This window comes from Nelumbo nucifera, chromosome 8, assembly GCF_055504915.1.
Source record: "Nelumbo nucifera cultivar China Antique chromosome 8, China Antique-T2T, whole genome shotgun sequence".
In the NCBI taxonomy this organism is placed as follows: Eukaryota; Viridiplantae; Streptophyta; class Magnoliopsida; order Proteales; family Nelumbonaceae; genus Nelumbo; species Nelumbo nucifera.
The window spans coordinates 25,807,626-25,820,447 of NC_142656.1; the positions used below are offsets into that span (position 1 = coordinate 25,807,626).

At 38.7% G+C, this 12,822-nt stretch overlaps 1 protein-coding gene across 6 annotated transcripts in view; it reads left to right on the forward strand.

Annotated features, from left to right (window-relative positions):
* The window catches only part of LOC104605409 (dynamin-related protein 3A-like), a 64,594-nt gene that overhangs the window by 12,574 nt on the left and 39,198 nt on the right, over window positions 1-12,822 (forward strand). For all 6 annotated transcript variants that reach the window (XM_088892859.1, XM_088892860.1, XM_088892861.1 and 3 more), the window contains exons 7-8: window positions 5,974-6,087; window positions 6,852-6,900. In XM_088892859.1, the coding sequence (XP_088748985.1) occupies window positions 5,974-6,087; window positions 6,852-6,900 (163 nt within the window). The remainder of the gene's footprint in view (window positions 1-5,973; window positions 6,088-6,851; window positions 6,901-12,822) is intronic.

Consider the following 12,822-nt stretch of genomic DNA (forward strand, 5'->3'; position numbering starts at 1 on the left):
TTAAACAGTTAAACTAAAGGCTCTTTAAACACCTACAAAGTTTCTTTTAAGCTCTAGAAGTGGTACTTCTGCTAATGTATTCTTTCTTGCATCTATACTCCACTGTGGATTTATCAAAAGGATCCCACCCCTTTGACCTATGGAAGTGCCTCCAATGCTCTCGGACCTGGCTTCCATGAGAGTACCCACCTAATAAAAAATAGTCATAACTTTCCAATTTTATATAAAGAGAAAGAACTCCTTGAGACTCTAATTCCCTCATGAGTCATCGACCTTTTCAATAAAATGGCCATTAACTTCTTCGAAGCACATTGAGTTCACCTTAACTTCTTATTGTTGATATGTATATAAAAAATGAGTGTTGAAAAACAAGTTAAATAGATTAGTTCCAACCCCAAAAATTTAAGCAGTAAGAATAGTTATAAGATCATTATTTTAACTTCTTTATAGACTAAGAATTTTTTTTTATTTTTTATTTTTGGATCCATGGGGCTACACAACAGGAGGTAGCCCATCCCCCAACCTTGTTGCAGGTGGGATTTGATTCCATGTCTTCGCTACAACCAGCTGGAGACCTTACCTACCAACCAGTTTGCACCTTGTGACTAAGAACTCTTAATTAAACACTTATCAATGAGAATTAAACTAAAAACTTATCATCATCATCATCATCCCTATCCCCAACTATATGGGGTTAATTACGTGATTCATGTAGCTACCATTCTGTTCTTAATGGTGTTGTAGATGGTATTTTTTTTTTCATGTGACAGACCATCTTAGTCTACTTTTCTTCATTTTATCACCTATTGGACTTACTTCTAGCTTCCTTCAAATAAGTCCATGTTTGATCCTATCTTTTTCAATAGGAGGAAATTTTAAGGAAGGAAGAAATCTTTTAGAGGCAAAAGTCTAGATGTAAATGGCTTTAGGAAGGGGATGGGAATACATGATTTTTCCATTCTCTTGCAAATGGGAGGAGGAAAAACTTTGTTTCTAAGGTAGAGGTGGATGAATAGGAATTCAGGAGGGACAGGGAGATCATTAAAGTTTATGTGGATCCTTTCAAGGGTATCTTCTTTAGAGTAGATGAAAGAAGCCGAGAACTGATAGACCTTGAGTGGCATAGGGTGACAAGTTAACAATCCAGGGCCTTGGGGAGCAATTTTACAATTGAGGAAATTAGAGAGTTCATTTTCTCTATGGAAAGATCAAAAGCCCCTGGTTTGGATGGTTTCTCTATGGTGTTCTATCAAGACTGTTGGGAGACTTTAAAAAATGATTTACTAGAGGTTTTTAAGGAATTCCATAAAAAGGTGAGGTCTTACTAGGAGCAAATGCCACTTTTATTGCCCTAATACCCGAAAAGAGAGAAGCCACAGTCCTAAGAGACTACAAACCCATAAGTTTGGTGGGCAGCTTGTATAAAATTTTAGCTGAAGTTCTGGAAGGTAGTGGAAGGAAGAAAAATAGTTGACCAAATCCTAGTGGCAAATAAGTGTGTAGTAGAGAAAAGGAAAGGTGGGGGGAAGGGTTTCATTTGTAAATTTGATCTAGAGAAAGCTTATGATTATGTTGGGTTGGTTTCTCTTACTTGATGTAATGAGGAAGATTGGGTTTGGGGAAGATGGAGGATGTGGATCAAGGGATTCTTGAGTTTAGTGCATTACTCAATATTGATTAATGGAACTGCTAGAGATTTCTTGCCAACGAAAAGAGGCATAAGACATGGGAGCCCTTTATCCCCTTTTCTTTTCAATCTATTTGTAGGAGGTACTTAGCAATATGATCATCAAGATTCAAGACTGACTTGAATAACTTGCTTAGAGGTTGGAGGATGGGTAGGAATGAGATTGTGGTTACCCATTTGGAGTTTGCAAACGATATAATCCTCTTTTGTGATGATGATAGCTCTCTTCCAAGGAATCTCAAGGAACTTCTTAGCTCATTTGAAAATGTTTCAAAATTGAAGGCTAATTTGGGAAAAGTTGTGTTGCAAGGATAAATATGCAAGAGGAGGAAATCCATAGAATAACATATCTTTTAAGGTTGTGAAGTTAGAAGTTGGCCCTTGGAATATTTAGGTTTCCCCTTGGGAGGTAATCTGAGATTTGATGGATTTTGGAAGCCAGTGGTGGAGAGATTTGCTAGAAAGCTAGTCATGTGGAAAAGAAATTATATTTCAATGGGGGAGGGGGAATAATCAAAGCAACAACGGCTAACCTTCTTATTTATTTTTGTCCACCTTCAGAATTCCTATTAGAATAGTAGGAAAATTGGTGAAGATGATGAGGGAATTCTTATGGGAACTAGGAGATCAAAAGAAATACCACTTGGTGAAATGGGAACATGTGTGTAGACCTAAGGACAAAGGGGGGCTTGGATAGGGAACTCAGTTTAGAAAAGTGCAGCTCTCTGTAGGAAACTGTGGACCCCACATTAGTGTACTCGTGTGACAGCCTGAGTTGTACTTAGATTTATGATTAGGATCAGCTTTCCTAGTAGAATCAGTTTTAATCTTATTCTATCTTATCTAGGATTAGTTTTTTAATTATCTTATCTTGCCATGTAAGCGTTAAAGTTCTTTTACAATTAGGAAACTATGTATATAAATTCAAAGGGTGGGGCGGCTGTTTTAATACACCAACCACTCTCTTCTCTCAAAAGTCCTTCCATGAGTTCTCCCTCTCTATCTCTCTTCTCTTCTCCTCTTCTCTTCTCCTCTTCTCTTCCTTTCTTTTATTTTCTGTTCAAAATCTAAAGAATATTTGTAGTCTTGTACGACTACTCTCTCCTAGGAAAATGGCTATAGAGATATCCCTTAGAATGAGAAAGACTTTGGTACAGGGTGATTGAAAATATACATGGACGGTTGGAGTTGGACAACTGCTGGGATGCAAAAGTAGCTTCTAATGTGTTGTCAACTTCTTGGCAATCAATTCATGAGGCATATCCTTCCTTCCTTAGCCATATCCGATTTGATGTGGGATGAGGGAACAAGATATTGTTTTGGGAAGACTTCTGGATAGGAGAACAACCTCTAAAGGTCCAATTCCCCTTACTCTTTGGATCTTTGCATGGTCAAACTATAAGTTTGAACTATGACAAGTGATGACAGTGGAGAAATTTTGGGACTATATTCCTGCCCTCTTAGCCCAGGGGACTCCATGACAGCAGAGTGGAATGCTATGGCATTTGAGATACAAAAAGCTGTTGAAATAGGAGTCAATAAATTGATAATAGAAGGAGATTCAAAGGTAATAATCAGTTGGCTGAAACAGTCTGAAAAAGCCCCATGGTACTTTTAGAATGAGATAAAAAAGGTCAGAAGATTGCTAAGTAATAGGCAGGTGGAATTTCAGTGGGTCCCAAGGTCGGCTAATAATATTGCGGATCAACTAGCAAAACAAGGGGTTAACAGAGCACAGTGCTTTTGGGCTCAATTATAATGCTTAAGTCATACTTACTGTTGTGTTTTCTTGTAATGCTTCTCTTTGTAATGGGGTAGCCGAGGCTGCCCAATCTTTTCTATTCTAATTAATAAAATATTTCTTGGTACTATTAAAAAAAAACTATAAGTTTGAACCCATTTCCAAATTTGTGACATTTAGCAATTTGGGGTTGAATTGGGTCTTTGGATTGAGGAGGGGTCATAGGAAGATAGAGGCTCTCATACCTCTATTGTCCAAATTAGAATCAGTCTTCTTGGACCAAAGTACAGAGGACACAAGGGTATGGGCAATATCTCTTGATGGTAACTTCACCTGTGATCTTGGGGTTAAACCACCCAGTGAAAGAAATTTGGAGCAAAACAATTCTACCAAAAATTCAGGTCCTTTGTCAGGAGATCTTTCTTGGTGCTGCAGGAAAAAATAAATAAATAAATGTCTCTCTCCTCATACATGTTTCCTTTGCAAAGCTAGTGGTAAAAGTATTTTCTATTCATTTATTCACTGTCCTCTTGTGCTTTGTGTTTGGGAGCATTTTTGTTCTCTTTTCGGATGCAGATGGACTCCTCCCCGAGATGTGGTGGGTCTCTTTGATCCAAACTTTCTGAGAAAGCCAAAGAAGAGAGGAAAAATAATGTGGAAAGCAGTGAGACAAGCACTGATTTGAACTATATGGGAAGAAAGGAATGGGAGGATTTTCAATGAAAAGAGTAGGTCTGAGTCGGAGAGTCATAGATACCATTAACACAAAATTTTCACGCTGGTTAAAAACCTTGGAAACCTTCCATGATTTCTCATTTACTGATATTTTGAGATCATGGAAGGAAGTAATGCATTTGGCTCAAAAGGAGAGAGTGATAATGGGGCAGAGACCACCAACAACCAATGCTGTGAAATTAAACTTTGTTGGAAGCTTTTTGGGAAGTGAAGGAAGGGCTGGTTTAGGGGGTGTCTTTTGATATTCACAAGGTACTAGCACTATTTTTGGGCCCTGTAGAACAAGGAGACTCATTGACAACAGAACTTCTGGATTTTGTTAAGGACTAAAATTTGCAAAGCAGTTTGAGTTTTGGATGTTAGTAGGGGAAGGGGACTCCCAGGTGGTTATTTCTTGGACAAAACTTCACAGTTAAAGTCCTTGGATTTACAGGCACAAGATCCAGGAAATTGATTGCTTAACATGGGAATTAAATATTACCTTTAAGTGGGTGAGAAGAATTGCAAATGGCTTGGCAGATGTTTTAGCTAAACAAGGGGCAAATAGGCACAGATGTTTTAGGATAAAATGTAATGTTTGAATTTTGGGATTGAGTACTAGCTTTATATTGATGTTTTCTTGGGTGTGGGTAATATACCCACAGAAATGTAACCTGCAGTTTTAATATTTATTTAATAAATCCTACTTTTTCCGATCAGGAAAAAAAAAGCTAGGATCTTTAGGTTTGAGGGTGATTAAAGGGATGGGATAGGAGATCCATATAGCATATTTAGTGCTGATGGGGTTTTGGATACTCAATGAAGGTTGAGATAAACACAGTACTTCAGGGTTTATGGTATGATTCTGCATTGACGAATAACCAGCCCATTTGGAGGTTGGAAGGAACTTGCAGATTGTTATTGGATGGCTTAGAGATGGTATCGAGGGACAATGGAAATACTGACATCTAATTACAGAGGCTAGAGCTCTATTTTTCATAGTGAGAATCTTGTTTTGTTGGTTATGGAGATTAGTGAACATCTCTGCAAATGATTAGCTAGGAAAGGAGTGGTGAGGGCTGAGTTCTATTGGAGTTATTCCATTTCTTTATACTGCTACTTTTAATTGTTTCCTGGTTGGTACACAGCTATGAGCTACCTTCTTGTATGAGAGGCAGCTCCTTTTGGTCTGGTGCGGCACTAATTGTAGGGGTGCAGGTCAGGTACCAAATTAGAAGAATTTACACAGCATCCGACCAAGGCCCTTGGGCCAGGTCCAGTCAGATAATCAGATTTTAACAAATTCTCAATCTGAGCTTGCTCAAGTTGTACCCCTACCTACTTGGGTAGGCTGGATGTTTATGCTTTGCTGCTTTCATAGACTTATATAATTTCTGTTATCAATAAAAAATAAGTATTTTGGACATCGTCTTGTTCTTGGGATCTGGGATGCTTTTGATGGTCAGCTTCTTTTGGTATATGGTTGTTTCTGTTGGCTGTTTTTTTCTTGTATTTCTTGGTGTTTCTTCATTCCTATAAAGGTTCTGTGAGTTCAGTCCTTCGTACTCTAGGCATTTCTTCTTTTCCCTTATCTATTAAATCACAGATATTGATAAAAAGAGTTGATGCATCTCTTAGCCAAGACGAGTGCTCATACAAAGTTCTCTTTTTTTTGGGGGGGGAACTCTCTTAATTCTTTAATTGTTTCATTTCTTTTTGTCTTCATGCATTATATCAGAGTTATTCCAAAAAAAAAAAAAATGAAAACAGCAGGAATGTGGGAAATTGTGAATAGTTCTCTTATATTTCCTTGTTATTTTTTCTGCACCAGATTCTAGAACAGCATATTAGAACAGTCCTTCCACGACTGAAGGCTGAGCTGAATTCTCAAATGGTTGCTGTTGTAAAGGAGATTCGGACCTACGGGGAAGATATAGAATCAAAAGTAAGTTCAGCTGGATTAAGATCAATTTTGAGAATATGTTTTTATGCTGTCTCTTTTGATTGTGATGCTATTTGGAAAGACAAAACTGTAATTGTGCTCATAGTAGACATACTATATTTTGTTTACATGTAAGCACAAATCCTTTCAAGAATGAAGTCAATGGTGTGAATTGCCTTTACAAAGATCATTGATGTGCATGACTTACTTCATAGCTTGTTAGCATGCAGAAAAGAGATATGGACTGAGCACCATTATTATATCTCCATGAAATAGAGTTCCTTCTGGACACGGTCATGAGGCATCACAAGGGCTGTGAACAATTAGGCTGTGTTTGGATCTTCATGGAATTGGAATCATTAATTCTATCAAGCTCACGAATCGGCAGTTTGTGTCCATTTTTTGGAGTGGGATTTGGCATAACACAATGGTTAGCCTTTCAAATTTGGTGTTTCAGCAGATTCAAAACAATTTTTTTTCTTGGGGGGCAGGGGGTAAGGTGTTTGATCATCTCGATTATGAGGAATTGAGGTGGGAATGGAATTCAAATTTAAAATCCAGTTCCATGATCCAAATGCAACCTTAGTGCCTCTCTGTTTTGTTCAGTGAGATAACTCTTCATGCTTCCATCTGAAATTGAAGGTAGTTGACACTTGACAGGAGTAGGGCCTAACAAAAAGTTGTCTGTTCAATGTATCTGATGACATATGTATGTCTGTATCATCTGAGTGATCTATGAATTTTCTTTGATGCCATTAATTAACTAGGCGGAGCAAGGGGCAGTACTGTTAAACATTCTGACAAGATTCTGTAAAGGTGAGATTCATTTTTTGATATATCACTTTATATTTTCTAGTCATCGACAAGTAAAGTTTTCAAGATGTAATGTACTTTTCGGCAAAAGGAAAATAGGTCACATCATCATGCCTATTTACTTCGAAATTTTATATTGCATTTTAGATTCTTTTTTTCCTGAACTAACATTATCTTATTGATAATTTTTAACAGTTTTAACTTTTCATAAGCACTGTCTTGTCCTCCAATTCATTTTGGTATTTTCCCTGAATAGTAGAGAATGATAGATCTTCACTGAGATTAATAATAGAATTGCTTCTGTTCTTTCTCATCCCACTTTTAGGTGACTATTTTTGGTATCTCTAGCTTTCTTCCTGATCTTGTTTGCAGTCTGTCTGAGATGCATTTTAATCCTGTGTGTTATCCAACCTGGCTACTTATTACTTTTCCCTTTTTGCGGCTCCAGCATCAGTTTTAAAGACCCTTGAAAGGTTAAGATGTAATTTCTTATGGGATGGGCTTAACGATGAAAGAAAAATTCATCTAGTCTCCTGGCATGAAGTTTGCAAACCTAAAGAACTTGGTGGAGCAGGTATCAGGAACCTTGGAAGCCATAATGTGCCAGCTAATGGAGAAAGGTTATTAAGCATACGCATGGAGTGATGTCATGGACTCGGAAACAACTTCCTGCCTATAACCATATGGTACCAGCTTATGGAGAGGCATCATGAATCAAAGAGACTTATTTCATGAAGGCATATCCTTTAAAGTGGGCTGTGGTGAAAAGGTGCTTTTCTGGAAGGACCTTTGGCATGGGTCAACACCCTTGTTGGAAGTGTTTCCTTTACTGTAGATTGCCCTAAATAAGGAGGCTTTAGTCAGAGATTCATATGAAATTCTGGGAGGTCAGCCAGCATGGGTGCCAAAACTTCAGAGGAACATTCAAGATTGGGAGACAAAGAATCAACAAAGACCGATGTAACTTTTATTGAGGAAATTTCCTCAGCCAACTGAAAGGAATAAGTGGGGATGAAAAGAGGAAAGTTTTGGTATTTTCTTTGTTAAGTCTTTTTACAGGTCCCTTGTAGGCCATCCGAGGGAACGTGTACCTTGGAGGTGGATTTGGCATGTGAAGGCCCCTGGCAAAGTTAGTTTTTTCTTATGGACAGAAGAGATGCTGCTTGCAAGAGGAATGCAGGTAGACTGCATGTGTGGCTTGTGTGGTAATGAAAGTGAGTCCAATCAGTTCATGGTGCACCTGCAATTGTGGTTTCCAGAAGCCTATGAAATCTGGACACATTTCCTTCAGCTCTTTAAAAGGCAATGGGTGGTTCCTGGAAGCTTTGAATGCTTGATGTCCTCTTGGCAGTCTAAAAACCTAAGAAGGAAAGCTAGATTTTGTGGAAGCTGACACCTCTTGTAATATGTTGGAACTTATGGAAAGATCACAACAGTAGGATCTTTTAAAATGAAGCTCATCCAATTGAAGCACTAATAGGGAAGATTGAAAAGACCATCATGGGATGGGCCTGCTGTCAAAGCTCATTTCAACATTTGAAATATCAACACTTCTTTTCTTACTGGGAGGGAATTATTTTGAAATTGTGGATAGTGGATAAGATTGTAGCTGCAATATTTTGTGCAGACTTTACATACATGTAAATGTTTTGTTGAGGGTCCTCCTCCATATTAATACAATTTACACTTTATAAAAAACATTTTTCTTTTTATTTTGATGCCTAGTTGTGATGTGTATGTATGAATCTTATTGTTACGAAATTATAGGCTGTAAATATGTAGTATTAGCCCAATTAGGAATAGCTTGATTATAGGAATTATTCTTTCTTTGATTTTCTTCCTATTTAGTATCTACAAGGCTGTATGATTTTCTTCCTTTTTTGTATCTGCAAGGCTGTATGATTTTCTTCCTTTTTTTGTATCTGCAAGGCTGTATGATTTTCTTCCTTTTTAGTATCTACAAGGTTGTATATATATGTACTACTTTCTCAATAGAAAGACATCAATTTCTTCTAATTCTTGTTCTATCACATGGTATCAGAGCTGGAGACACCAATTCCAGTCTGAAACTAATTTCTGGTTTTCTTCCCTCTGCTGCCCAAGTGAGCAGCTTTGAATTCTTTACGTTACCCAAGTGAGCAGCAGTTGCGATCTCTAGGTCACCCATTCCGAGTGACATCTGCATCTCACCGCCCCTACCAGTGGAAGCGGAATCCCAGATCGGCCTACCCACCTTCACCCATCTCTTCTTCACTTCAATCGGGAGAGGGCTTTCAAGTCTGCAACAGGTCGGAGAGTAGCACAACAGCCTCGGTGTTACTCCTGTGGTGTTTGTTTGCCCATCAGGAAAGTCTTTCTTCTCTGTTCTTTTTTATACAGTTGATATTTCGGTGCTGCCAGTTGTGGTTTCTTGCTGTTTGGGTGTTGCATCTGTTGCCGATTCTGTTTTATTGGCTTTGCTGGTTGTTAAAAGTTTATTTTCCTGTGTTTATGATGGCGGTTGAACAAAAGAACTTGGCTATGCCTAGTGTTATCCCCATTCTGTCTAAGATCACTGAACAAAAACTAAACGGAACTAATTATTTAGACTAGAGTAAGACTGTTCGTTTGTATTTACGGAGTATCTCTAAGGACAACATCTGACTAAGGACCCTCCTACTGATGAGACCCACACTGAATGGCTAAGGATTGACGCTCAATTGTTTTTGCAAATCCGCAATTCTATTGAGAATGAGTACGTCAGTCATGTCTCTCACTGTGAGTTTGTAAAAGAACTAATGGAATATTTGGCTTTTCTGTTCTCTGGTAAAGAAAATATTTCCCGTATTTTTTATGTTTGCAAGACATTTTATCGGGTTGAACAACAGGATCAGTTTCTTCAGACCTATTTCATGAATTTCAAGTGCACTTATGAAGAATTGAACGCCTTGTTACCTTTCAGTACTGATATCAAAGTTCAGCAGACTCAACGTGAACAGATGGCTATTATGAGTTTTTTGGCTGGCCTTAATCCTCAATTTGATGGTGCTAAGTCACAGATTTTGTCTAATCCTGAGATTACCTCTTTAAAAGAGGTCTTTACTAGGGTCCTTCGTACAGATACTGGTTCCCATACCTCACCTGTACAACAACCTAGTGCACTTGTCAGTCAGAATAATGGATCAACTGGCCGGTCTCGTTCTCAGAATAGTAGCAGAGGTGGCAGTAATAGTGGTTGGAATGCTGGAACTCGGGCCACAGGGGGAGTAGTTTGCTACTATTGTCATGAACCAGGACACACTAAAAGGACTTGCCAGAAATTGCTAAAAAAAAACCAGAAGTCTTCTGGGTCTCAGTCAGCTCATGTTGTAACTACGAGTGATGCTCCTCATCCATCGTCAAATCAGACCATTACAATTTCTGCAGATGAGTATGCGAAATTTACCCAGTATCAAGAGGCATTAAAGAACTCCTCTCAGTCCATCACTGCCCTTGCTGAGTTAGGTAAAACCAATACATGTCTTCTTTCTTCTTCCTCTCAATGGGTCATTGATTCTAGTGCAACAGATCATATGACAGGTAATCCTAGTCTCTTTTCCACTTTCCAATCACACTTTTCCTTCTTCAGTCACCTTAGCAGATGGTTCTATTTCTTCTATCCTTGGTTCTGGCACTATCAATCCCACATCAACACTTTCTTTGTCATCTATATTGAGTTTACCAAAATTTTCTTTTAATTTGGTATCTGTTAGCAAACTCACTCGTACTCTTAACTGTTGTATCTCATTCTTTCCTGATCATTGTCTGTTTCAGGATCGTATGACGAAGAGGATTATTGGTAAAGGACAAGAATCAGGAGGTCTGTACATTTTGGATACCCAGGAACCTCAGACCATTGCCTGTTCCAGTACTTTATCTCCTTTTGAAGCTCATTGTCGGTTGGGGCATCCATCTTTACCTTTGTTAAAGAAGTTATCTCCTCAGTTTCATGATGTATCTTCTTTAGATTGAGAGTCTTGTTAGTTTGCAAAACATCATCGTCTATCGTCTGTTTCTCGAGTTAATAAAAGGGCTAGTCATGCTTTTGAGTTAGTACATTCAGATGTTTGGGGACCTTGTCCTATTATGGCTAAGACTGGATTTCGATATTTTGTTACCTTTGTGGATGATTTTTCTCGTATGACTTGGCTTTATTTAATGAAATCTCGTTCTGAGTTGCTTTCACATTTTAAAACCTTGTCTACTGAAATAGAAACCCAGTTTGATGTGTCTGTACAAACATTGCGAAGTGATAATGCCAAAGAATATTTCTCTGATTCCTTCCAGACTTACATGACTCAGAATGGAATTCTCCATCAATCATCTTGTGTTGATACTCCATCTCAAAATGGAGTGGCTGAGAGAAAAAAATAGACATCTTCTTGAAATTGCCAGGGCTCTTTTATTTCAAACACATGTTCCTAAACAGTTTTGGGCTGATGCTGTTTCTACAGCGTGTTTTTTGATTAATCGCATGCCTTTCACTGTTCTAAATGATCAGATCCCTTATAAGATTCTGTTTCCTAATAAATCTATGCTTCCTGTTGAACTTCGTATCTTTGGATGTTCTTGTTTTGTTCGTGATGTTCGTCCGCAGGTTTCCAAATTGGACCCCAAGTCATTAAAATGTGTCTTCCTGGGATACTCTCGTCTCCAAAAAGGGTACAGGTGTTTTTCTACTCTCTTGAACAGACCTTGTGTCAGCTAATGTTACATTCCATGAACATCTTCCTTTCTTTACTGCTCCATCTACACCTGTGTGTCCACAAGAGGATGATGATCTACTAGTGTATCATGTCACCAGTCCAGACGCTAGTGTTGTTCCAATACCCCCACCACCACCTTCTCAACCAAATTTACCTATTACTCAAGTCTATTCTCGACGACCTAATCCTCCTGTGACAAGTCCGGCACCGGTCTCTTCTTCGTCATCAGATCCAATGCCCAGTGATATTGATCTACTTATTGCTCTTCGGAAAGGTAAACGTCAATGTACTTATCCAATTTCCTCTTATGTTACCTATGATTGTTTGTCCTCTACTTCTTGTTCGTTTGTTGCCTCTCTTGATTCTGTAGGGATTCCCAAAACTGTTCACCAGGCTTTATCCCATCCTGGGTGGCGGCTTGAGGAAATGAATGCCTTGACTGAGAATGGTACTTGGGATCTGGTCGATTTACCTGCTGGTAAGAAAGCGGTTGGATGCAAGTGGGTCTTTGCAGTTAAATTTAATTCTGATGGATCAGTGGCTCGCCTAAAGGCTCGCCTGGTGGCCAAAGGCTATGCACAGACATATGGAGTGGACTATTCTGATACTTTCTCCCCTGTGGCAAAATTGACTTCAGTTCGATTATTTATTTCTCTGGCAGCTACATTGATTGGCCACTTTACCAGCTTGATATTAAAAATGCTTTCCTGCATGGAGTTCTTCAGGAGGAGGTTTATATGGAGCAACCACCTGGGTTTGTTGCTTAGGGGGAGTCTGGGAAAGTTTGTCGTCTTCAAAAATCGTTGTATGGACTAAAACAGAGTCCACGAGCTTGGTTTGGAAAATTCAGTCAGGCAGTAGAGAGGTTTGGGATGAGGAAGTGCAAATCTGACCATACTACTTTCTATAAGCAGTCCACATTTGGCCTCATTCTACTTGTTGTATATGTAGACGATATTGTTATCACTGGGAGTGACACAAAGGGAATCTCATCCTTGAAATCCTTCTTGCAGAGCCAGTTCAATACTAAAGATTTGGGGCACCTAAAATATTTCTTGGGGATTGAGGTGGCAAGGAGTAAAAGAGGCATTTTCCTGTCTCAGAGGAAGTATGTTTTGGACCTGTTAACAGAAACTGGGAAACTGGGAGTCAAACCATGCAGTACTCCAATGCTTCCTAACCAGCAACTCACAAAGGATGG